The sequence below is a fragment of the Styela clava genome, chromosome 1 (assembly GCF_964204865.1).
Source record: "Styela clava chromosome 1, kaStyClav1.hap1.2, whole genome shotgun sequence".
Taxonomy (NCBI): Eukaryota; Metazoa; Chordata; class Ascidiacea; order Stolidobranchia; family Styelidae; genus Styela; species Styela clava.
The window spans coordinates 5489966-5517133 of NC_135250.1; the positions used below are offsets into that span (position 1 = coordinate 5489966).

At 33.6% G+C, this 27168-nt stretch overlaps 3 protein-coding genes across 8 annotated transcripts in view; 2 read left to right on the top strand and 1 right to left on the bottom strand.

Moving 5' to 3' along the window:
- Positions 1-7539, bottom strand: part of LOC144428199 (cholesterol transporter ABCA5-like) — a 29981-nt gene extending 22442 nt beyond the window's left edge. For all 6 annotated transcript variants that reach the window (XM_078117120.1, XM_078117111.1, XM_078117118.1 and 3 more), the window contains exons 1-9: positions 7407-7539; positions 5988-6160; positions 5423-5489; positions 4195-4342; positions 3475-3584; positions 2971-3104; positions 2398-2484; positions 2058-2199; positions 1152-1340 (exon numbers count right to left, since the gene is read on the bottom strand). In XM_078117120.1, coding sequence (XP_077973246.1) covers positions 1152-1340; positions 2058-2199; positions 2398-2484; positions 2971-3104; positions 3475-3584; positions 4195-4342; positions 5423-5489; positions 5988-6160; positions 7407-7499 — 1143 coding nt within the window. In that variant the 5' untranslated portion in view covers positions 7500-7539. The remainder of the gene's footprint in view (positions 1-1151; positions 1341-2057; positions 2200-2397; positions 2485-2970; positions 3105-3474; positions 3585-4194; positions 4343-5422; positions 5490-5987; positions 6161-7406) is intronic.
- A 204-nt stretch (positions 7540-7743) lies between these two features.
- Positions 7744-13930, top strand: LOC144425129 (uncharacterized). The gene is made up of 3 exons (XM_078114497.1): positions 7744-7750; positions 7989-8586; positions 13043-13930. Exons 1-3 carry the CDS (start codon positions 7744-7746, stop codon positions 13071-13073), a joined length of 636 nt encoding a protein of 211 aa, XP_077970623.1. The 3' UTR covers positions 13074-13930.
- Positions 13931-17317: 3387 nt separating this feature from the next.
- LOC144425659 (uncharacterized) lies at positions 17318-20861 on the top strand. Its single transcript, XM_078115114.1, has 6 exons — positions 17318-17486; positions 18303-18436; positions 18724-18800; positions 19560-19631; positions 19958-20038; positions 20535-20861. Exons 1-6 carry the CDS (start codon positions 17373-17375, stop codon positions 20690-20692), a joined length of 636 nt encoding a protein of 211 aa, XP_077971240.1. The 5' UTR covers positions 17318-17372; the 3' UTR covers positions 20693-20861.
- Positions 20862-27168: the final 6307 nt, after the last annotated feature.

Below are 27168 nucleotides of genomic sequence, written 5' to 3' on the forward strand. Positions count from 1 at the left end.
GAGCTAGGGTTTTTTTCAAAGCAAGAGAGTAATGTTTAAATATAGGTTTTATAATGAATATATAAAAACAGATTTTTCATGCCCCAGAAATACGCCCCAACAAATAATAACAATGATTTAGAAAAACAATTCGCATGCACTTCGTGTTCAATTAAACAACTCGAAACTCAAATATAAGATTGAGACTGCACCAAACTTTATTGTGAGGTAATTCAATTTGGAAACTGAACAACAACAGAAGATAGTTCAAAAACATAATCCGATTCATGTTATGTGTAATGTGTTATTTAATTTTCAAATGATATGAGTCACTGCATTACAGTGAGAGGGAACTTTGTTGGAAATATTCCACAAATTTTCTCCAAATCAGGCTTTGAACAAGTGCATTTGGTGTACATGACAACTGCTATGTTTACAAGAGCGTGTACGGTACGACATATTCCAACCAAGTTATGTCCAAATGATAAGGGGTGGTGGATATGAGACTGTTAGACCAATGTGACAATGTGACTCACTAGTCCAATGTGACTTACGAAAAAAATGGCAATGTGTGGCAGTTATAGTTATTTGATGTTGGTCATATACCCCACATGATTCACATGATCGCAATATCACATGAATTGTGGGTTCGGGACGTGTACACAAACCATGTGATTTTACCACTATTACTACTATAGTAAAAACGAATTTTTCTCAATAAGTCAGTATTAAACTAGATGCATACATCGTGAACTTCAGAATCTTTAAATTCATCCAAAATCAATTTTAGATGAAATTTTTTTATACAGCGCTTATTCCAAACTAAGCTATTTACAAGAAGCTACTAAGAAAGCTACTACTACTGTAAGAAGCGACCTGAGATGCCAAGATAAGTCTAAGACTTTCAATTGCTACACGATTCCATAAGTACACTGCAGGGCGAAATCATAATTTGTGCCAATTTCGACTTCGTTAAATTTATCAACAGTAATGTTAAATTTCACTCACTCTAATTTCATGCCACTCTAATTACCTTCCCATCAGTAGTTTACTCAAATTATGGTTAATTTCTAATGTTAATATTCTAATAATAAATAAACTTGAATACTAAAAAACATTGCAATATTAAACTCCATTTCAGTAACTACAAAAAGTAATAAACCAAAACGCACCTTCCCCATCGCAAATGAAAAAGCTGTAGGAGAGAGTAGAGAAACTGCCCAAATGGCAGGTTCAGGAAAATCGCCTGCTAATTGGATTGCGAGAAACACAAGCGACATAATAATGGAAATAAATCCTCCAACAGCTCCTGCTGTTCTAGCTTTACTGAAGAATGGTGTGAGCATGAATCCAAGCATTTCCTAGAAATATAAAGAGTGAAATTAGTGATGATTTCTTCGACTAATAATTTGACCACAATAATTTTGAGTGCATTGCAAAATATCAATTGCGTATTAGCGTATCTCTTAACTTTTCATAAAATGATGAAATTTTTAAAATTGACATTGAGAGGGAGAAGAGGATACTCTGCCCCTATCGCATTAATTACTTGTTAAGGTCGATCGAGTCCTCGATTCGAGTAGAACTGGACTTGTGTGACGTCCTCAATAATAAAGATGTGAAGTGACTTTAGGTCATCTAGGAATGTTTCCCTGTGGCACGTGGTTGTAATAATGATTTCGAGCATGTAAATCAGTTTGTAGGTGTCAACTCTCCAAAACACACGCAACATAGCAGACAAAAGTTTGCAATAGTAAAGTATAGAAAGAATTTTGTTGGGGTCAAGGGTCGGGGAAACATTCATAGGAATCGTCACTAACTAACTTCTAGTGAGAATTGACTCCATGGTTGACCCGACTCCAACTAAGCCTGACCATTAACCATGGGAAGAAACCTTATTGAAAAATGTTTAATCAAATTTAAACAGCACTCACTCAATCACTCATAATCCCTCACGATTCACGAGTTATTATGAAAGAACTCACAATTCTAAGTTCGTATATGAACATATATTTAAAGAGCACTCACTCAATCACCTGTATCCTCATATTACTCAAAGTAATAATAAAACAACTCACAATGCTAAGTCCGTAGATAAAAAAGAGGAGAAAGACAAGAAAAAAATTGCTGAGTGGAAACAAATTTCCAAAATATCCAATGAGTGTCATAACTAAAGTCATCACAAACAACGATGCAACATAAACCGTTCCCCACGAAAACCTGCAGAAAAAAAATTAAATGCGTAGGTCATAAATTACTCTAATTTGGATTGACCAGAATCATTTCATATTGCGTTACACCTTAATTAAACGCAGTCACTAGTTTTTGAAGATAGCTGTTAATTTTGCTGTAATATAAAAACGAATAAAAATTCGTTGAGCTTACGAAAATCCTATTCGAATACTTGATTAAACTTACCAATAAGCAAGATCACTGAGTCCCATCATTTTCATCCCTTCCTTAATCTTCTTTTCCTTTTCATAAACGACGAAAACTAGCAAGAAACTGGAAAAGTATAAGAATATGAAAGTTTATTACTAAGAACATGCCAGTAACATGTAAGTAACATATTTAAAACAAGACAAATCGTTAGAACGACACGCCCGTGACATGTAACATATCCAAAACAAATCAACAATAAATCTCACCCTCTTTTCTTGTGACCATTTCAAATTACTCGTATTATTCTAGACAACTGGTTCTCAACTGGGCAACAGAAACAGGTGGGCCACAAATCGATTAAAAAGAGCTAGACTTATTGATAAATTAGTTAAATTTGATTGTATTGGAAATGAATTATGAAGCTGTTTTATAAACTAAATAGTGATTTTTCTATCTATGTAAGTAAGGAGTCTATCTATTTTTTGTTTTTCTTGTAGTTTATCCCTTACATGAGAAAGGTAATGGGTCACAGATTATTTTTGTGCAATATAAGTGGGCCATGAAAGAAAAGGTTGGGAAACACTGTTCTAGACTATCATTTTTACTCACGTTAAAAACGGTCCCATTGCTATAACGAGGTACAGAGGCCCAATGATAAGGAAAGCATCAGTGTTTGAAAGAGTTGCATCTTTTGGCATTATTCGAGCTGATATTGTCGTTGAGGTAAAGTTCGGATCAATTGTCTGAAGAATTATTAAAATATTTTAGATTTCACAACCAAGAATAAAATAACATAATCCCAAATCGCACTTTAATAAACTTTGAAAACTTAGTAGCTAAAAATTAAAAAAAAATTTTTGAAGATTTTCGTTTACAATTTAAAAGATCAAAAGAAAATCAATTCTCCACATTTAATTTTTAACATTGTATATCATTCAAAAATAGGAGTCTTGTCAACTTCCAGCAGGCTTTTAAAATCTGATTTAATTCACTACATTTAAAATATGATAATGCATTGCCCAAAATACAAAAGAAAATGTTGAATATAAATTAGCACCCCAGGTCATAAAGTGTTACAAAAATATCTATAATTCATGAAAGGACTGCCTTCACCTTTGCAATCATTGTATCAATGACCATCTGTAAACCGGCAAATCCAGAGAAAAGATAATTATTTGCTGGACATTGAAACGTGTCGCTTCCATTTCCTTGCCTACAATTTGCTGCAAAAACAATGATATTGTTAGTTTATTTCCTTCAAAAACATAGAAATAACACATAGTACAAAAAAATAAAACCATGGTATTTTGCAAGATAAAATGTTTTTATCGCCTTTCCTCTCCCCAATGATAAATATGAAAATCCTATTCTATCTTACACTGTGAATATAGATGCGTTTGAAGATTATTGTAAATTTAGTCTATCATAAAAGACAAAAATATGGTAGAGTATGTGTAACAGATTTTCTTGCTAATAAAAGCTATCTAACATTTTGCAACATTTCGGCTAATTATTACAATTTTCGAAACGACAACTCCAAATTCCAACTCCAGAGAATTTGAAAATATGACTAAAGCTTGAGTGGGATTGTGAGCACATGTCAAAACTTGATTCTGACCTCACAGCCCTTGATATAACCACAATTTACCACGCATAAATGAAGTAAAAAACAATTTAAAAGACAACACAAAATCAATCAAAATAAATTGATTTGAAATTCCTTCCACAGGCAAAAAAAGAATACAAGCAAAAAGGCTTATTATATAATTAGACACAGTTAGTCCAAAATCCTTTTTTTTTCTGAAGTTTTCAAATTTCAAAAAATAAACATACATTGTGAAAGGTCTATGAAGCTATCACCAATTCTCCCGAAAGGAAATCGAAGAGCATATTGTCTAATCGTAGAATTTTGAAATAAAATTCCAACTGTTGTCCCTTGTTCAACTGATGTCAGATTTTTATAAGCTGTATCCATTGCCGCCTGTCGAAAAATATAACAAAAGTATCAAACAATATCAAAATAATATAAGTATCAAAATATCGATGATGCTGGCATGTACCAGTTCAAAAAACGACGCTCAAGAAGTATGTGTACCAATATGGAGGTAACTAATTTTGTTCGCCTACTTTACATCAAGTTGTGTAAAGGGACTGATTACTTTGGGCAGGTTGTTTATTCACTTGGCTAACACAGACAGTCCCCGAAGGGGAAACTTGGAATAAAATTATGGCCTAACCCTAACCTGGTATACACACTACGGGAGTACCCAAAAAACTTGTCTCAAACATACTAAAGCGTATAATCAAGTAGGCAGATCTGCATTTATAAAACCATCATTTTCCATTCTTTTGCTTATCAATTCTGAAATCAGTTCTTATGTTTTTACACACAGTTCTACAAAAAATACCAAATAATTCATGACTAAATCAGATTAAAAAGAAATTTAGGAAATTACCGGTAGTTCAATTGAAATTCTGAAGTCTATAATTTTTTAAAAATGTAATATTGTTCATAATATTTCAAAATATTAAAGGCATTGCCCTTCCTAACAGGGCAATGCACGAAGACCATGATTCAATTTTTTTAAATAAGGAAATATGATCAAAGCAAAATCGCGCCGCCCCCACTCGATCATTTCAATATGATCAGGAAAACAGCTATGAAGTTCTTGGAAAAAAATTTGAGTATAAAACGATAAACTAATGAGAGTTCCCAGCCCATTAATTTAGGATGACACAAAACTTTGTCTGTGACAAGTTACATCGACGCAACACCAAATATAACCTAATCATTTTTGACAGCCTTTTTTGAATATGATCTAGCAGGTTAGGTATTGTCAAAAGGCTAGCCCAAATATGACAACAGTAATGTAATAATGTAACAACTATGTATGAATGTATCAGTGATTCGTACAAGTGAAGGGACTAAAAAGGTAGGTATCACAAAACCGGACAAGTCTGGTTGTTTCGGAATTCAGATAATCTGCAAAGGCGAAATCTTAAATATTTAACCATTTGGGCATCGTGGTATCACATAATATATTTGCAATCATGATCTTACCTGAGAGTCAAAGATTTCATAGCTCAAGGATGGAAGTAATCCAGAATCATTCAGTGATTTCATAAACCTGTAAAGCAATTGGTTGACAGAATGATTATATCAAAATATGTACAATGCAAATTAATTATCATCTTTTCATCGCATGAGACAGGAAAGTGTAGAAGAGGAAGATTTATATGCTACTCTAGAAAAAGTTTTGATATCAGAAATATACCCCAGTTCAAAAAATGTTTCGTATCTGTTGGAAATTTTGACTTTTGACGACTACTACTCTACTTAGTCATTTTAATTTGTTCTAATACATGGGCACAACATGTGGAGAACAACACAACTAACCAGCGGTAATATAAAAACCCAATATTCAACGCCGGATTTCAATAATCGGTGCATCATTCATTGCAAATATTTCGAAAACATAAAAATTGGTAACTTTCAAACATATTTACTAAATTCTATTAAGTTTTAGGTTGTTTTATCATTACAATAGTAATATTTCCTTTTCTTAAACAAATATTGGCCAATTGGTAAACCAAACCAACTGCTAAACATAATTGCTTATACTTACGTTTGAGCTTCAACAAAATTTGGGGCAGTAAAGATCGTTCGCAGGGTCGGAGGAGGAGATATAACAGTTGTAGCTATATCTGATGACGGTATCGCTGGTAGAGCAACAGGTTTATAAGCAAATGACTTCAATACAGCAAGGAGAACAACAAAGTAGATTGGCATAAACACTTCCTGAAATACAATCAGAAAACTTGTTACAGAAATTGTGTGAAATGAAATTCTTAAGTTAATAACACCATTCCTATTATCGGGGTTGGGTAGAAATTCCTGAACCCAAAGTCTCGAGTCAAATCGAATCACAGTTAGGATAGGATTTACATATTTATCCTGAGGGAGAATAATCCAGCAATCTTCCGGCACATGACCATCCCCTAGGATAACCATAACCATGGGATTTGAACTTGCCAACCCACTTAAGGTAATCAGGTGCGATGGCGAACATATTTCTAACGCTTAGCACAATGTGCCACACCGCCACTGTTTATCAGTCAGATGAAGCTAGAATTTGTCAAGTCTCGTGACTAGAGGTGGGCATTTCGAATCGAATATTCGAATCGAATAGTAAATTATTCGAATCGGTTCAGAGCTAAATTTCGAATCGCCGCCATCTACTATAATAAAGTCGCTTACAATTATATATTTTCAAGTATTCGAGATTCGATTTGATTCGGAAAAAATTATTCGATTCGATTCTGAAATCACAAGGTATTCGAAAATGCCCAGCCCTACTCGTGACCCACCTCAAAAATAACTAACGTTAGATAACAATAAGCTACGAAATAGTAAAGCGAAAGTATGTTTATTTCAAAAAACTTGTTGAAAATACTTGGATGGAACGTAAATAATGAATTAAATGAAAAGTTTGGAAACAGGCACAATTTGTTGCTATTTTTATTAGTGCAGTCGTTTTTGACTGACAGAATAAGAAATGTAAATATCCAAAATAAGGCAGACAAAATAAAATCTAACGATTATTTTATTTTCAATCACCGTAGCTTCACGCCCCCTCAAAAAATTGTCTACGCCTACTTGTGGGTTGCGCCCCACCATTTGAGAACCACTGCTTTAAACATTAAAATGATAATTTGGTGATGGGCTTATGGCCAACTTCAGCATAATTAATACCAAGATAATCTAGCCCTAGCAAGCTGGTGAAGATGCTGCTATTTCTCACTCATGGTGTTTTCCAAATTAGGTTGAAGCTAAAGCAGACTGGAGTGAACTAGACAAAGTTTGTTTAGTTGATTAATGTTGTGTTATATAGTTTTCACAAATGTTATTGCTATATTCAGTAGATTTCGAATGAGCCATTTGCTTGAACAGAAAATATTTAATAAAAATATAGAAAATCACTAATAATCTAGTATTATACACACAAATTCTATAGTGTAATAAAGTAATTAAAAATATCAAATACCTGAATTGTAGCTTGTTTAATTCTGATTTTTGCGATAAAATTTCTCTTTATTAGAGTGACAGTTTGCCGCCATATTGTTACTTCAGGCGGCATAATAATTATATTATATTAAGAAACCTAAAATTAAATAACTGTGATTAAATGTTAAAGACAAAACGATCGTGACACAGACATGACGGCATGAGAAAGATATTGATAAAATATTGATTTCTGTGATTGATAACTTCCTAAACTAATGGATGGGATTGGATTTTCAAATTTATGTCAGGGAAAAGAAAAGTCAGTATGACAGCATAATCATATGGCGAACCACAGCCCGTCATCCCGTTAGTAGTCCATGCTGGGTATGAGAATTGTATCCAGTTATTTGTTATCTATAATTTTTGCGTGCCAGTATTCTTTTGTCATGTTCCTCTGTACTAGATTTGTTATGTTATGATTTGGAGCCAACCTGATCATTCAAGAAAAAAAACTCAATATATTCATATTCGGAAAAATCTGATTCAAAATTTTTTAAATTAGAGATTCGATTTGAAAATATAATATGCAGAAGTTAGTTATTCAAAGATTTGTTCTCTCCAGATCCTGTAAGCCATATATATACATATATTTTATCAAATACTGGTCGTCAAAATAAACTAATATTTACCATTATTATTATTGTTGCTGCCACTGAAGACCATGGCAGCAAGTCTGAAGCTGTTAAGAAGTTCCAGCATGATGTGGCTCAAATCTCTCTTAAGATCGAGGAGATTATAAAAAGACTGGAGTTATGTGAAAAACAGCAAGATGATCAGGAACAGTACAGCCGGAGGAACTGTGTTGTTCTTCATGGCTGCAAATCTGTTCCAGAATCTGAGTACTACAAGTTTGAAGACTTTGTTGTTAACACCCTGAACAATAACTTCAATCTTGACCAGCCTATTGTTAACACGGATATTGATATAACCCATAAATTGCGATCCAAGTCCCCGAAGAACCCCATCATTATTAAATTTGTCCGAAGATCGACAAAAAATTTAATATATGGTAGGAAGAAAGATCTAAAAGGCAGCGGTTTGTCCATCACGGAGTCCTTGACCCGGAATAGGCTCAAGCTCCTCGCCGCTGCCAAGGAAGCATTCGGGAAGCATAAGGTGTCGACAATGAATGGGACTATATACGCTTACTTGGACAGAAGGCGAGTTATATCTTGTTTAAATGATATCACTACTCTCTCTCGTCCCCTGTACTCCAGGGCTGCTGCTGGCCCAATGGGACCTAGCAAATAGGCACACTGTTTGCAACTTGGTCTCATTGGTATAGTGGTGGCCTTTAGCACAGGGTTGATAATATAATTTAATTTAACTCAATTTATTTTCACCCTTATTTTCCTTATGCTAATTAGGCTAGTACTTATTTAACCATAAGTTCTGCACCTGGAAACTTTGTATTTAAGCTTTGTATTTTAGATTTTGTCTTACTTCACTATACTTTTTTAATTTTTTTATTTCATTACTTTGCCACCACCATGAAACATAATTTAAAATATCCCTGTAGAAATTGCCACAAATCAGTCCGAACTAATCAGAAAGCTATTTTTTGCAACATTTGCTCACATTGGATACATTTAAAATGCACCAATATCTCTAACCAGCAGTATGAAAACCTGCAATCTGAAGCTGATGATATGCCTTGGTGCTGTTTCTTTTGTGAAAAAGATTGCATACCATTCTCTTCTCTCTCTGATTCTGAATTATTAGAATCATGTACTTTCCTTCATTCAGAAAAAGCTGAAGCCCAGGCACTTACTAAAATTCTTGATCCTGAATACCTAAACCAAATGTTTCTTGAGTCAGCCAATACAGACAATGATGAATTCAACAACATAAACAGTGTTTTCATGTACAACAGCTCAAATCAGTATATTTGCTCTAGTGATGTCAATGATCTCAAATTCAATGATAGTTTTAAACTAAGTGGTTTCATGACTCTTTCACTCAATATCAGATCTTTAGCCTCTTTCAAAAACTACACAAAATTTGAAGCACTAGTGAATTCACTGAATTGTAAGCCTCATGTAATTGCTGTAAATGAAACATGGATTGTATCTGGTACAAATGGCCATTTCAATACATTGGATGGCTATGTTTTTATCACTAACAGTAGATTTCATCACCGAGGTGGTGGTGTTGGTCTCTACATTCGAAATGATTTGAAATACATTGTCCGCAAGGATATTACTATAATGTGTGAAAAGGTTTTCGAATCTATATTTATTGACATATTATTGGAAAATAAAACAATAACCTGCGGTACTATTTATAGATCACCACTAACTGATGAATTGAACAATGCTAACTTTCGGAATCTCTTGTCCCAAGTTCTCTCAAAGATGAACAAGTTGAATTATAATTATATAATGGGTGACTTCAACTATAATCTTATTGATGAGTCCAATATGAATACCAGCCTATTTGTTGATATTATGCACAACGTGGCCTATTATTCTCTGATAAACTGCCCCACCAGGATAACTTCAAGTTCTGCTACCTGTATAGACCACATTTGGACAAACGTATATGATAAAAAAGTTAATAGTGCTGTTTTAGCAGAATGTGTTTCTGATCATCTGCCAATTGTACAATGCTCTCTTCTAGAAAAGCAAATTCAGAACAGAATTGAAACGCTTTACCGCCAGTTTACTTCGTCCAACTTGAATACTTTTATGAACGAACTGAATTCTATTGATATTGATGACTTCAGCAGCATCCAGGATCCCAACACTTGCTTTGAAAAATTTTTTGAAAAATTCTCTACTGCTTACTCTCAATCTTTTCCTTACAAAAAACAAACAAACAGATCAAACAAACCTTGGTATGATACTGAGTTACGTAAACTAAACAAAGTCAAACAAAAACTTTATAAGAAATTAATAAACAATAAAAACATAAATGACAAGCACAAATTACAGTTCAATGAATGCAGGAACCTTTATACTCGATTGCTCTACAAAAAGAAATCAAATTATTACAAATCTAAATTTGCCTCTCACAAAGGTAACATCAAGGCAGTATGGAAAACAATTAATGAACTTATTGGTAAAAATAAAACAGGTTCTTGTCCTTTGATTGGACTCGATTGCAGTAATACACAAATTGCAAATAAATTTAATGAACACTTTTCCCAAGTGGCACAAACCCTGCTCGACTGTATGCCACAACCAGCTGGCTGTGACAAAAATTACATTTCATATCTTGGAAAGCAAGAATCCTCATCCATGTTTTTAAGGCCAACTACATCATTAGAAATAAAAAATATTATACGCGAAATGAAGCCCAAGTCAAGTTTTGGAATTGATGGTATTCCATTCAAAGTATTGAAACACGTTCCAGAACATATCATTGACATCCTGACATATATATTTAATCTTTCACTATCTAGTGGGTTATTCATTGAAAGCTTCAAGACATCTAAAGTTCTTCCTCTATTTAAAAAGGGTAGTGTTTCAGATCTTGGAAATTATAGACCTATTAGTCTTTTACCATCATTTTCTAAGATTCTTGAGAAAATAATGTATAGTAGAATGTCAAACTTCTTTGAAACTAACAATGTTTTCCACTCTCATCAATTTGGTTTCCGCAAGCATCACTCCACTGCTATGGCTGCTAATGTTTTGGTACACAAACTGACCAAGGCCTTTGAAAGCAAACAACATGCAATTGGAATATTTCTTGATATTTCAAAAGCTTTCGACACCATTGACCATTCCATCCTTTTAAGTAAGCTCTATCACTATGGAATTAGAGGCGTCCCATTCAATTGGATCAGGAGCTACCTGCAAGACAGGAAACAAATTGTGCAATATGACAACTCATTCTCTACAAATATTTGTGTCATGAAGCACGGAGTTCCACAAGGATCTTTACTTGGCCCATTATTTTTTCTAGCTTACATTAATGACATGTCCAGGTGTCTGAAATCCTCTGAGTCGATCATGTTTGCTGATGACACTGACTTGATTCTTCATGGGAAAAACCTTGAAGATCTACTCACAGTTGCAAACCAAGAACTAACCAACATTCATAGCTGGATGTTGGTTAACAAATTATCTCTTAATGCTAACAAAACTAAATTTGTATTATTCCACCCAAGCAAGCATAAAAGTGTGAGTTGTTCAAAACCACTACTGCTCAATGACAATGAAATTGAAAGAGTGAAAGAAATAAAATTTCTAGGAGTTATCTTTGATGAAAATCTATCATGGAAATCACAAATGTTGCATGTTATTGGTAAAACAAAAAGGAACTTGGCAGTTGCTGCTAAAGTATCCCAGTGCGTTAATCAATCAGCTTTACTAGCAATGTTTCAATCTCTACTACTAAGTCATATCCGATATTGTAGCTCAGTCTGGCTCCATGGTAATAAAACACTTGTCTCGAAATTGCAAAGCATTTGTAATAATTTTTTAAGAATTGTCTTTAGGAAAAGTAAACGTGAAAGCGTAAATCATTTCTATAAATCGCTAAATATACTCAAGGTTGAAGACATAATGAAATTTGAAGTATTATCATTAGTTTATGATTTTCATGACAACTCATTGTCAAACTGCTTTGACGACATACTAACCAAAACCACCTCCAATCGAAGAAGTAATTCCAATTTATTTATACCGTTTATGAGTAAATCTGTGAGTCAGCATGCCCTATGCTATAATGGACCTAAGCTATGGAACTCTCTCCCCTTGAATTTGAAGTCATTAAAATCCAAAAAATCATTTCAGAAACAAGTTAAGACGTACTTGGTATCCAAATATTAAAAGTTATTTTCCCATAACCACACTGATATATATACTCTTTCGTATGAAATTAGCTACAACGTTTTGATAGCTCGGACACAAAAAATATTGAACCTTCATGAATGACCATGATAGAAAGTTGGGACACTCTTCACTTGCACATACTTATTTTCATGAAAATATTAAACAGCTACAATATTGCTATTGCTCCTGCAGCTGCTGATTGTTGTTGAGCCGGCAGTTAAGCTCTCTCCACCTGTTCTACATCTATTGTTGGTGTGTCGGGTTCTGTAGCATGCACAGCAAATTATTTTATTTATTTATTTTTCAAATGGCTGTTTACACTCTGACATCTGCATGCGCATGTTCCCTTTTTGCTTAACGTTGGATTTTTGACATTACACATGCATGATCTTTGTTTCTATATGGGTGGTGTGATACCTTATGAGGGTTGTAGACCGTATAGTTTAGCTCCTGTACCTATTATTGTAATTAGGCGACCAGTGGAGATATATTGGATTCTCCCCTTCATTTTAATTTGTTGTGGTATTCTATGATTTGTTTTGTGTGTATACAAAATTTTATCCTAGGTTGAGGTTCTGCTGTGAAGTTGATGTGAAGGCCAACATACGAATGGTCAGTGTGGTTTGAGAGTTTCTGCATGGTTTGCGAGGAATTCACCCTGTGTCCCAACCATATTTCAACTCTGGTCTTTGAACTAGCGTTTTATAGATAGATAACTAATAATCGATATCTACTCGAAATAATAATTAATTCTAAACAAAAGTGTAGGGTATTGCTGTTTCCAAATATGTAACCCTTGAATATCCTACTCGCAGATTTGTTTTCTGTTTTTCAGGTCGTTCTGTGATGATCAATACAATGGCTAGTTTATTGAATATAAATGGTGTCTACAACAACAAAATTCGCAGGCTGATGTCTCATCCACGATAAACTTGAACCTATTACGCCATAATAATTAAATGAAGAAATGATCCTGTGAAATAACAATACTAATTCCTTTATTCCTAATTCCTTTATCCTTGCAGAAGTCAATATCTAAGAATGAAAAAAAAAAAACCTTATAACCTTAGCAACCAACATATTCCTATACCCTGTCTTTCTACCTTAATTAATTATAATTACTCATACTTATAAAGTTACTGATAGATTTAAATACTTATTGCAATCTGGACTACAATTTGGCAATAATAGGCTCTAGTTTGGGCAATGAAGTGGTCTAGCCCACCTCTTCATGCACCCAATTCTGGCAACTTTGGTTGGGCATTTTGGCATTTGACTCCATCTATAATCAGCTTGACAATATATTTTTTTATAAAAGTTTATCTTTACTGTTCACTCCCATTTATAAAATTGATCAATTTGGCAGTGGCAATCATGATAAATTTATTAATATGGTGTGGCAAGTAATTTTTATTTATTTATTTTTTATTGACTACCAGTATGTAATTTTTCATGTTCTCTTTACTTAATAACTTCTATATGGTTGTGTGTGTGGGTGCGTGTGAGCGTGTGTGAAATATTTCAATTATTTTAGGTGAGTGAACACGTACCACATCTTCTTGGCAAAACCTTCCATCTTATATACATTCTGTACGTTTTAAACCTTATCTAAGGTTTTGTTCGCTCTCCTGATTTCATAATCAGTTTTTATTTATTTATTTTTAGCATTCATTTTATTGTTTTGCTGATTATGGAGTCGAAATAAACTTATACTTATACTTATACCATACCAGTATACCATACTTTTTTGGAATTTATGGGTTGCTCGCTAGCTACAGAGCTAGATCACCTGGCGGAATCAATAGCTCAACTGGTAATAACTGTTTAAATGCCCTGCAGCGTTGCTACTTTTTGAATGAAAAAGTTTTGAATCGTTCTCCTATTTTATTCTTTTGCTTTAATCACGGTACGGGTACCGGTACTTTTCATTCATAGCCACAAACAAAACATCTGTAGTCACATGCTGTGTACAAATATGCGAATCCCGTGCTTGGCTGCAATTCTGTAAAATTACCATACGAGTTATAAATTTTTTGCTCGCCAATGACTTCGTTTCCTTATTATCTCACTCCACATCCCCACACTTTTCTCATTGTGTTTCTTTTTGTAAATCGCTCACTCTTTGTTTTCCTCAAGTCATGTGCTCACGGAACACGTGAGCTGCGTAAACACACATTTATTTTCTCCTTTCAGAACAATGGTTTGTTTTTTTCTCCTCATATTGTCGCTGAACGTTGTTCAATCATTTTTAATTTAGGAATGAGAATGTCAGCGCTCTGAAAATGACAGCTGTAGCTTCATAAAGAACACAAGCTCAAGCTAAATACCACTAAACTTAGGTCAAACTATCAAAATATTTAAAAAAAAAAATAAGGAAATATAGCATCACGCGTCTTATTAGACCTTAGTCATACAAAAACCCGCCGCCCATGAAAAAACATAAAGTGGCATAAACAAACATTTTCGATGCTAGGTCTCGCGGGGAAAGTGGTCACAGGTGATGGGATGTCAATATTTAATTGTCCAATCTTATCCCGAGGCATAGATGTTTAAAAAAACAACTGCCAACGTTCAGCTTACTTGAACAAATAACGAATATTGGGTACTCCCGAAGTATGCGCACCAGGATGTCGCACATCCTGAATCCTAACCTGGTACAAAACCTAAGTTCAGGTTGTGCGCCATCTTGGTGCGCATACTTCAGGAGGTCCGAATATTGTTGTTTCTGTATAATACCTATTTATATACCGTATATGCTTCTCAGTAGTAGGCTTTTCATACCATTTTCATATCTCCTGATTCTGTAATCAGTTATATTTATTTGTCCCTAACCGACCAGATGTTACGAGAAGATTACCGTACGTTACTGTACGATTGCAAGGAGTCCAGGGAGTGGGTGCGGGACCCCAGCCCCCATTTTTCAACGTAAAAAAATCATTTTTCTGTGTATACATAGCACATTTTTGTGGCTTGAAAACCTTTTTATTCGTCAGCGAAAATTTCTGCCTGAGCCCAAATTACAGCAATCGTCTCGCACCTGCCGACCGATGTGGCATGGGTGGGGTGTAACAGACTTTGGGTGAAGATTGAAAAGATGTACCATTTCATAAACGGTTGAGGGTTCCAATATAGGAGAAATACTTGAGATAAAGCTTTGTTGTCCTGAACCCCAAAATAGGCCCTGCCGGCAGCAAAGTAAATGTTAAATTCCAGTCTCAGACTGACGATAATGTTATTATGTCAAACCTAAAGCTTTGAAAACCTGAAAAGTTGGGCCTTTTTGTCACTCGCAGGTAGGATTGGATTTACGTATTCATCCCGGGGGAGGGGAAAGTGGATAAGACGGCTCAACCATATGGCGAACCACAGCCTCTCGTTCGATTACCATTCCATGTCGGGTATGGGATTAGGTATTTGTTATCGGAAACATGGACTTAATGATAGAGGAAGCCGTAACCGACCAGCGGTTACGTGAACCACCCTACAGTGGCGAGTCCAACAATCCTCTCGCACATAACTATCCCTGGTTCCATTACATTTGAACCCACGTACATTTGAACCCATGACAATTGCACCTGCATACTATTGCACCTATGGAATTTTTTTTGTTTCACGGATAGTTAAACCTATACTAACCCTAACCCATGGGTTTTAGCACCCGTATATAGATTGAACCCGTGGATATACGCATGGGTTCAAATGTACATGGGTTCAATTGTACGGTCACCCTATCCCTGCATGGGATAGGCCTACTTCACCGTTCAAAATGATGATACGTTCTTGTGAAGTTATTGCTCAACAGAGCAGAGATCGCGAAACTGTCACTGACCGAGATCTAATGAGAATTACAAATATGATCGGCCAAATGGGTACCATGGAACTCACTCAGCCCCAAAAAACAGCGACTTGACTTGAGAATAGACTAATGACTTGACTCTGGATGTAGTCGAAAAGATCATTTCCATGAATGATACCGATGGCCACATAGATTGAATTGTAAACGTTTTCCGCAGTTTTGGCAAACATACCAACAGCATTGGTAATCGCTGAACTTTTACAGACACATTTACAATCTCGAGGTCCGAAACCTTATACAGGCCTCTCACAATATTGCTTAGATAATTGCCCTCAACTAATATTGTTTATGATAAATTGTGAATTTTGTTTTGTGTTTCAATATGATATTTTGATTTGAGAACCACTCGCACATCAACTACGCTATTTTACACAATGACAGATAATAAGTCTGTTTACATTCTGTGGAAGCTTCTTTTTGGACACGTCAGTGGACATAAAGATCGTTTCAATATTATGTTGTTGTTTTTGTTTTCCCTCGTCATGATAAAATCGCTTTTCCTTTCGAATACTGGACCAATTGCTTTGAAATTTTCAGTGGTTAATGATTGATTTTTTTGCCAGAAGGCTATTACTTTTACTTATTTCAAAAATGTCTGTGGCCTTCAAGAGATTCGTTTTTTTTTTTGTGTCAGAATAAAAAATAGGGACACCTTGCATGTGTCCATATATTTGAACATAGCTCTCTTGTCTCCATTCGAGCCTCATGTCAGACGGCATGAAAGATTAATTGATATCTGAACAAATTGTCTGTTACAAAAAATTGATGCAAACGGTTGAAATGTGACATCCGCTGTGTCGCATTCTTTTCCTGTAGCATATTTTATATTGTGCTATGTATTTGTCGTCGATCATTTCGTGTGGGATGCTCAGCATAATGAAATCATCGCGTTTCTTCTGAATTATCGATCTTTCAGGCAGCAATGCCTCAAATGTTGAGTACGTGGTGTATTTAGATGAAAGGTTGAGCCTGTTTATGTTTCGTTTCCAAATTCGATTATTGGAGAATTTTTCATATTATAATTATTACATATTAAAATTACATTTTCAGACAAATTTGAAGCGAATAACGGACGTCCGCATGCTGGCTTACTATCAACACAATTCATAGTGACCTAATATATCTCCAGTGAAAGTCTGTTCTTATCCTGCACTATTTATAAAGATTATACCTCTTGAAAATAACCCAGCAGCTTATTTACCCGAAAAAAAACACGAGGTCAAATTAAGCGCTTTAAATAAATATCAAAATCTGTTTTTCTTAAGAATTATTTTAGCAAATTTCAAAAAGGAAATAAATAATCCCTAAAATGTCACAAGCAAGTAAAATAACATTGTCGCTATTTGTGACTGCTTTTGTTGTAACAGTCAATTGCAACACTTGTTCTGTTAAACCAATGGAGAAAGGCGTGGATTTGAATAGGGTAAGTACAGTATTATTAGCATTGAATTTTGCGTTATTTTTTTATCGCTAGTCGTCACTAACATGTAAAGTTAACTCCAAAGTAAATTCAATTTCTGGTTGCCGTCGCAAAATAACCGCAACATTGACCAGTGAAAGTATTAGAAGTCCAGGTTCACTAAAAGGTGCTCCTGAAGTATGCGCACCAAGATGACGGACACCAGAACGTAGTATGTGTACCAGGTCAGATCAGGCCATAATTTTATTCCAATTTTCCTTATTTTAGTTCTATTACGTGTTGGGGGACTAGTCAAGTGATTCCCGTAGTATTTGTACCTAAAATTATGGCCTAACCCTAACCTAGTACACATACTACGTCCCGGTGCCCGCCATCTTGGTACGCAGACTTCAGGAGTACCAACTGAAATATGGCTAACGGTACAATACAAATCGATAGATGCCAGAAATGCATTCTGCATTGCTCCTGAAAACGACTTCATTCGCTTTAACAGTAGTTGGAATTGGGTTCCATTACATTTGAACCCACGTACATTTGAACCCATGACAATTGCACCTGTATGCTATTGCACCTATGGATTTTTTTTTGTTTCACGGATAGTTAAACCCATACTAACCCTAACCCATGGATTTTAGCACCCGCATATAGATTGAACCCGTGGATATACGCATGGGTTCAAATGTACATGGGTTCAAATGTACGGTCACCTTGGAATTTGATAAGAAATAAGTTAAGAGCAATAATTCAATTTTATACGACAAAAAGAAAGTTACGTGTATCATAGCGCATTTTGAACTGAATATATTTTACGTCTCTCAGCTTGCTGGAACAACTTGGTATCAAATGCTTAATGCAGATGATCCGATTGATCGCGTCACTCCTTGCTATGTCATGAAGTTTGGTGAAGCCACAGAAAATGGAATCAGCTTTGAATTTGTTATGCTAGACCCCAGGTAGGTTTTAAGTTGAAGCGTAACAAATTCGAATGGTTCAGAAATGCCTTTAGGCTGATCTATGCTGACTTAGTATGCAATAATCTGGTGGTATTTTTCATTTGAAAAAATTTATATGTCGTGTACAGAGAAGACGTCAATACACAGCTCTATATAATACTTTTTTAATAAATATGATTTGTATTGCATCACATACCAAAACCGCATTGAATTACCAGAATTCCATTATTATATGAAGTTTGAATACAAAATTTCAAATAGTGCATTTTTGGTACTAATTTTTTCAGTAACTTGGGTCGTGTTGAGACATCTTATCAACAATTCTACAAGGAAGGACAAGCCTTCAGATTCAAGATGGATAATGGTTATTATAATTTATTTGTTATCAAAAAGATGTGCCTTAAGCTTTGAGATAACTATTTCGTTATACTATGCACTGTCTATGTCACTAACCTCACATTCGGGTGTCGCTGCTCGATAACCATTTTTGGTTCCCCGCGACTTCCCTTCCCCAGTAAAATTGTGTACTATTTTCTTGTAATTTGTGCCTGTGTTATTTATTTATTTTTTACTGGTTGGAAAAAAATAAACTTGATTGATTGATTGATACGCTCACTAGAAGTATGTACGAAACTGCATGAGATCAACTTCGGTGTACATCACTACGGTGCCGTACATTTTCAATGGCATAATGTTCTTTGTATTTTTTTCTTTTCATTAATTAATAATGGTCTATCAATTACTACACATCACATGCGTTGTAATTGAAAAGAATGTATATATATATGTATAAGTTCTTAGGTTGTTTTCAAGTTTCAACTACTCTGACTTTTTCACAAGGCAATTCAGAACCATATATGGAATTATTTCGTGAATAATCAGAAGTTCATGATAAAATTATATAATAGTTTCTCTGTATTTGTTATTTTGGTTGTTTTCATTATTTATCAACAGCCACACATATTTACTATAGATGATATGCTGTGGCATAAACCTATAAACGTATGCCAAGCATTGAGGCAATTTTTCTCACCAAATTCAAGTCTTTGCTCATAAACTAGTATTTACATTCTTTCCAGGCTTACACTTTTCTATTACTATTCTTTTAATTGTTTTGTTTCAGAGGAAAAATGGTTGAAGGCTTCGCTAAAGCAGGCGTTGGATAAACCAAAAGATGCGAGTGGAGACGAAAAGGGTCAGTGAATTTTATATAGATACAACATTGAACGAGATCCCCACAAATTGCTAAAATAAGAGCTCCATCTGTTCATTTTATAAAATACAAAGTCCCTAGATTATTGTTATGAATGAACATTTTATGAGCATTGCTAAATATTAATAATTATTTTAACCCTTCCATTTTTTACAAACAGTTTTGTCTATAAGTTGCTTCGCAAATTCCGAGAAATGTGTATTTATGTTCCTTGCTATTTTTGTTGTATGACAATATTTTGTTTCCGTGTATTGAAAATATCCAGTTCAATCATCTGAGCAAATTTCATCCTTGTACTATTTTTTTAGAATTACTCGACCACTTCAAATACCCTGTGTATATCTATACCGACTACGAAACTTACTTCATGGGTATTTTGTGCCGAGAAGGTAAAGTTTTAAATATGCAAATCTCGACTTGATCAATGATGAAAAATGCTTAAATATTGGAACAAGTGACACAGACATAAAACGTCGACTATATCCGGCATTGCGTTGAAGTGTAATTTATTAATATGAAAATTTCGAAAGTCACTCGACGCATTCACGGGATATTTCATTTATAACTATTGGGTTTTTCTATTTATTTTTTACCTCAAATCACAATTAGAAAGACATAATACATCCGCTATTTGCGCTGTTGGATTGAAATGTAGATGAAAGAATTTAAAATTCAATTTAAAATAACCAGACGACGCACTTGCATGATGTAATGATTTAATTTTTTGAGTTTCACCCCTGTTAAGCAAGTTGAGATAACATTTTAGCTTAATTGCCATATATCTACCATTTAGGTTAATGAAGCCAATTAGGGCGTATTGTATTATTATATAAACACGTCATTCCCAATTCCAAATTAACAATATTTTGTTTTTATCATTTATAGATAGCCCAGTAGCGTTTGCGTATTCTTCCTACAACGGTATCTCAGCTGAAACTACGACAAAAATTTACAATGCAATGATTGAACACGACGATACACCGGTGCCGTTATATTTCTCCCAGTGCCCTTTGATGGAGAATATTGAAGATTATTTGAAGTAATTTGTCAACAATTACGACTGTGATTCTGGACAGTTTCATTTGCTGTTTCATTAGCGGATCGGAACGCCTTGTTGATATGGTACCATGATGTAAATGTTGTGTTGTAAATGTATACACAGAGAATTGAAATGAAACTTTGTTAAAGGAGAGTGAATATATTTAATGACACGCATATTCAAGAGAATAAAATTATCCAGCATTTGCCATGAATTCATTGGGTATTCGCTGATTCAGTATTTGAATTCACTTACATACCCACAACGTTTTTGCAGTCTACGTAACTAGCCTTTAATTATATTTCGTGACCATCGAGATAATAAACAGTGAACTGCAAACAATAAGCACAAAGATAGGACAGTTCCGGAACCGTAATACAGCACGGTAACTGTCTCGTAAAAGCGGGGCTTGCACTCACTGGTATAAATAATGTCTTCTAATGCGGGGACTTCTTTTGGAATCGGTAAACTGTGCCTTGTTGGGTAAGTCACCGCATTGTAGCTATGTAAGTAGTATATGATGTTGTCCAGAATTGGTAAATTACTCCACAATACTCCACAATACTCCACAATGCTCTTACTCCACATTACTCCACATCCACATTGCTCTACATGGACAGGACATGTCCACTTTTTCGGTAAGGTATTAGAGTATTCGCGTAGAGGGTCAGGGGTGTTTCTCTCTCTCTCGATAAGACTTTGACATGAGAATTGGGAGAGAGAAAAATCGCGCTATTGTTTAATTTTCGCCCTTTAATTGATAAGACTTCGTCAAACTGGGGAGAGAGAAAAATCGCGTTATTGTTTTAACGGGGTGGAATCGCTTGTCGCGTTATTGTTGTTTTTGTTTAAACGGTGGTGGAATCGCTTGTATAATCGATAAGACTTCGGCGAACTGGGGAAAGAGAAAAATCGCGTTATTACTTTATGGGGGTGTAATTAACCGTATTTTCGCTCTCTTGATCGATAAGACCTCAGCGTGATGAAGTGAGTTACCGTGAATAATTAGATAATAAAACTGCGTGAGAAGATCTGCGCAATCGTTTTGTTTAAATGGAATAGTGTCTTATTATAAACGAAGAAAGAGTTTGTTGAAACTTGATCAAGGCGAGAAAAACATCATGATTGCTTGACCATGATAAACTGTTTACTTTGAAATATTCTGACGCTTATGAAGAAAATATCAGCAATGTTTGTAAATGAATCTGCGCCATCGTTTTCTTTTAATGGCTTGTGCCGTAAACAACAAGACTTGCTGTGTAGCGCTGTTACACTGTTTGTTTTTATAAAGAATGTAAAAGAGAGAAAAATTATTTACAGAAAAATCTAGCTATTTTTACGATTAAACAAAATCGGAAATATATCACTCCGTGAATTTACAGGGAAATTAACTAAACAGTGGTGACACAGTAAAATGAAACGAAACCTTAAACAAAGGAATAAAAAATGAAATGCGAGTGGGATTGCTGAAATTTTGACGATGAATTTTATCCGGTTATTTGTTAACGTATGCTTTTTTACTAAATATCTCGTTAAATATGATGAAATAGATTCAGCGTGACAAGTAAAACCCCCATCTGGTGCTTATTTTATTGGAATATTGTTGCGATTATGAATGAAAAGTCGGTTAGGTTTTTAAGGTTTGCAGCTTTAATAACAAAACTAACGCAGTATCCACCATTTCGTGTAGTATCAGACCACATAATTTATTTTATACCACTGGTCGTACTATGCGGGGCGGCTTTGTAGTTTTAACATATTGAGACTGTTGTGTGAAAGGTTCCTCAGAAATGAAGTAAATGTTTTATGCTTTGGCGTGCGATTAATTTTAATGAGTGAAGTAGAAAAGTTTAAATGTTAGTTGAACTGCGGTAATTCTTGCGATGGTATCTAATTATACATCATAAAAATTCAGCATGCGTCAATTTATTAGCGTGTGCATATTTATTAACAAATCTTCAAATGTGGCAAATATTGAATGCTCAGTAATGAACTAATAAAATTATTTTGTTAATACTTCTGACATTTGATACATTGGTATAAATTTTATGTAAAGATAAAATGTTGATTAAGCAGTTGGAACGATTCTTTTTTTGCTTGGATTTTGTTTAGTCGACCAGAATGAAAGTTGTATTCCCCGTAACTGATTTGCTGAAAATTGACAGAGCTGTTTCTATTTTAGTATTTTATTATGATAGAATTAATTTGGCCCCGTATTACACTCGGCAGAGATGTAGCTACGTAATATGCATATGAGTGTAACCATGTTACGATACTAAAATACCGCTATGGCCATGATAAAAATTACAGAGATTCTGTTTTTATTTATGAAACATGTATACAAACAAATGGCGGTTACACACATGTATATATGTCCCGAAAGTTTATATATTCCAAACAGATTGTGAGACATGACTTTATTCAAGTATCTTACATACACGTAACAATATACATATTGTTTTTTTTAAATCATTTATAATTAAAACATAACTCAGATTATTTAACCGTGATTAATTCGATGACGAATATGATTATCATGTGACAATAATGTAGTATCGCGAAATTATTTTGCACTTAGCTTGATGTGAGTGAGAAGGATTCTGATATTTAGAGTATAGAGTTGTTTCGGTGTATGAGCTGTTCAGTTCCTAAATTTCGTTTCATATGCACGAAAGAGAAGTTACGTAGAGATTTCGCATTATCACAAACGATTAAACAAAATCGGAAATATATCAATCCGTGAATTTATAGGAAAATTAACTAAACAGTGGTGATACTGTAAAATGAAAATAAACTTTAAACAAAGGAATAAAAAATGAAATGCGAGTGGGATTGCTGAAATTTTGACGATGAATTTTATCCGGTTATTTGTTAACGTATGCTTTTTTACTAAATATCTCGTTAAATATGAAAGATATTTAATTATTGTTAAAAGATTGAAAAAGAATTTGAAATATTTTATTTTACTTGAATGTTTTGGTATAATATTAAATTGTTAGACTTTATGTTAATGTGGAAAATATATAAATACTTTTCGAAAATTCATATTGGAAATTCGAAGTGACTTGTGGTGCAGCTTTCGTATATCTGAAGAGAAATATTGTTGTCTACTGATTTGTTTTTATAAGTTTGATGAAGTTGTTTATGAGGTGTTAAGAAGCGGTATGAGGGTAAATCGTTTGCTTTGTAGCGTATAGTTGCTACACATTACATGTTGCATTGGAGTTGCGGAGTTGTTCATGGCGGGCCTCTAAACTCGGTATGGGGGTATTTTATCATTTATATTTAGCATAACGGTTTGTACATAAAAAATTACTCAATCGCGTCCAAAATGTAGAGCCACGAGATTATTTGGGACGTCGCTTATAGGAGATATGATCGTAATTTCATGTATTCGCGCCTGGACGTTGAAGTGCATTTTTGATAAATTTTGATGAAATTGCTCATGGCATCGTTTATGAACTCTATAAGGGAATTTCAGCGTTTATGTTCAAACATATTGTTGCAGTGCATTGAAGATTATTCTGTTATAATAAACTTAATTTTATAATTTCGTGAAGTTGTGTGTAGCGTTGTTTTTAAAAAGACATTGTAACGCGTTTACCATCTATCGGTAATTCAATAAAGAAGATCAAATCGGAATGAGGTTGAGATGTTTAATATTTTGGTATTATGCTCAGATTAGATTACTGATAACATTTTACCCAATTTAGGTGAATGTAAAACAACTAATTTTATACGTTTCATCTCCGCATAATAAAATTGGATTTTTCAACTTGTTGCGGTAACAAATACGGTTGCTTTCAGTAAACATCATTGAAAAGTAAAATAAAATCAGTTCATGGTAAACACTTTAAAATCGTAATTCTAAATATAGAAGATACTGTTATTTATATTGTAGTATAAGGCCTTTATCGTTGTCCGAGAACATTTCTCAACTATTTTAAAATTAAATTTAATATACATGAAAGATTGGATGATTAAAAATTTGTAACGGGTTTTGATTCATGCCGCCCAAGTGCGTAGTTCTAAATTTTGAATTTTCAATGTAGATCGATTATTTGTCATGTAGCTTTATTTTTGAGTCAATATGACATTGTATTGATATTTAATTCATAATGTCATTGTTGCTTCATATTGAAATGCATTTTTGATATATGTTTATCAGTTAATTACTCGGTTGTTGTAATGTATGATTATTTACGATTAATATTATTTTTTATCAAATGTATATTCGCACGTTATTAGTAAAATGACTAAATGATTTCAAATAAACTTTTTGTGATAAAAAAATGTAAAATGCTGAAAGTGCAGTCAATATCTCGGTGTAATGGAAATATTTCAAATGTTTCTGTTTTAATGTATGATTACTTACGGTTAATATTATATTTTATTAAATGTATATTCACACGTTATTTCTGTAAAGTAAAATGATTATGAATTACTAAATGATTTCAAATAAACTTTTAATGATAAAAAAAAAATGTAAAATGCTGAAAGTGTAGGCAATTTATCAGTTAATATTTCGGAGTAATGGAAATATTTCAAATGTTTCTGTTGTAGTGTATGATTATTAATATTATTTTTCATAGAATGAATGCTCGCACGTTATATCTGTAAAGTAAAATAATTATACATTGCTAAAAAGCTTTCATAATAAACTTTTTTTATGATAACAAAATGTAAAATGCTGAACATGTAGGTAATTTATCAGTTAATATCTCGGAGTAATAGAAATACTTCGAATGTTTCTGTTGTAATGTATGATTATTTACGGTTGATAATATTTTTATAGAATGAATACCAGCACGTTATTTCTGTAAAGTAAAATAAGCATACATTGCCAAAAAGCTTTTACAATAAACTTTTTTATGATAATAAAATGTTGAATATGTAGGCAATTTATCAGTCGGACCTCTTGAAGTATGCGCACCAAGATGGCGCACAATCTGAACCTGATCTCGGAGTAATAGAAATATTTCGAATGTTTCTGTTGTAATGTACGATTATTTGAGCTTAATAATACTTTTCATAGAATTAATACTCGTACGTTATTTCTACAAAGTAAAATAAATATGAATAATAATATTGAATATTAATAAATGTGTTTTAGGAATACATCTACGCCTTTACTTTTATGTCACATTATTTTTAATAATTGAGATCATGGTAATGTTTTAAAGTATGTGTGGGGTTTAAAAAGATTAAATATTTAATTATTAAATGATAAAGAGGGTACAAATCTACAACTTCAGTGAATTCGGTTTTTGTTTTAATCCGGGCTATTTGAAGTTTAACATGTTTTCAATGGAGCCGCAGTCTTATTTTTAAACTATCTGGAGTCAAAATTGCAGAGCATCGATGAAGATTATCATGTATAACTTCTGATTACGACTGCAAAATCATTACTTTTACTGAGCGTTCTTAATAGTTATGCATACACTAATATTTTTCGGCCAAAAGTTGAAATCGATTTTTTCAAAACACAGAGTCATAGTTGATATTTTTTTTCCCACAGTCGGAACCAGAATTTTATTTCGAACTGCACCCGGAGTTGATCATAAATTTTCACTGACTTTGCAGCTCTGGTTTTGAATAATATTATAATGGGTAACTGATTTGACTAGATAATTTTTTGTTTTCTGTTCAAGTATGTTACCTGTCCGTGTTTGTTTGTTCAAGCTGCTACGCATAATAAAAATATAGAATATAAGATTCCTCCATAGCAATGTAAGATATGATGTCATTGGATTGAGAAATAATTCGATATTGTATTATCATCTCACGCATATTTGTAGGATTCACTTGTAACTGAAAATGAATGATATAGAATCACAAATGAAAAAAGTTAAAATTTGAATTAAAACTCAACATATCACGTTGTTTCACAATAAATTGGTAAATGTCACCTTATTCACATAAAGTCAGATGTATAGTGAATACGTATAAAATAATAAAGCTCTGTTTTAATTTCATTCATTTCTTTACATATAGGCTAAAAGTTTTTATAACGCAGCTTTTGAAATTGAGAATATATAAATGTAAAAAATAATCGGAAAAATTCAATAGTATATTTCTGCTTGTGAATAGTAAAATCGTTACCTATTAACGAAAACGTGTACATGATATTGTAGTATTAAAATAATTTTATTTCAAGTTGGCGAGTGTTTTCACTTGATGCTAAATTTTTAATACTTTGCAACGGTATGTCACTAGATTAAAGAAGTATGTATGTAGTTTCAACGTAAAACAATTTTATAAATGATGAATAAAAAACCCACATTTTTAACACACGTGAATCATTGAAAACGAGTGAAACAAGATTGAGAAAAATGAAAAGTTCAAGCAGCTCGGGGCATTAATTAATGTTTTAAAAGTTTCATTGTTTTAAAAAATATACACTCAGTGAAAATGAAAACGATTATGAATTAAAAAAAAGTTTTAGTATTCCAAAGAATTAACGTGTGACTATTACGCACA

Excerpts from the sequence above, each read along its gene's own strand:
- LOC144425129 (XM_078114497.1), top strand. Across the intron at positions 8,587-13,042 it reads TACGCTTACTTGGACAGAAG|GTCGTTCTGTGATGATCAAT; the intron begins GCGAGTTATATC and ends TCTGTTTTTCAG.
- LOC144425659 (XM_078115114.1), top strand. The coding sequence starts at position 17,373 with ATGTCACAAGCAAGTAAAATAACATTGTCGCTATTTGTGACTGCTTTT. Across the intron at positions 18,801-19,559 it reads CAGATTCAAGATGGATAATG|AGGAAAAATGGTTGAAGGCT; the intron begins GTTATTATAATT and ends GTTTTGTTTCAG. Across the intron at positions 19,632-19,957 it reads TGCGAGTGGAGACGAAAAGG|AATTACTCGACCACTTCAAA; the intron begins GTCAGTGAATTT and ends CTATTTTTTTAG.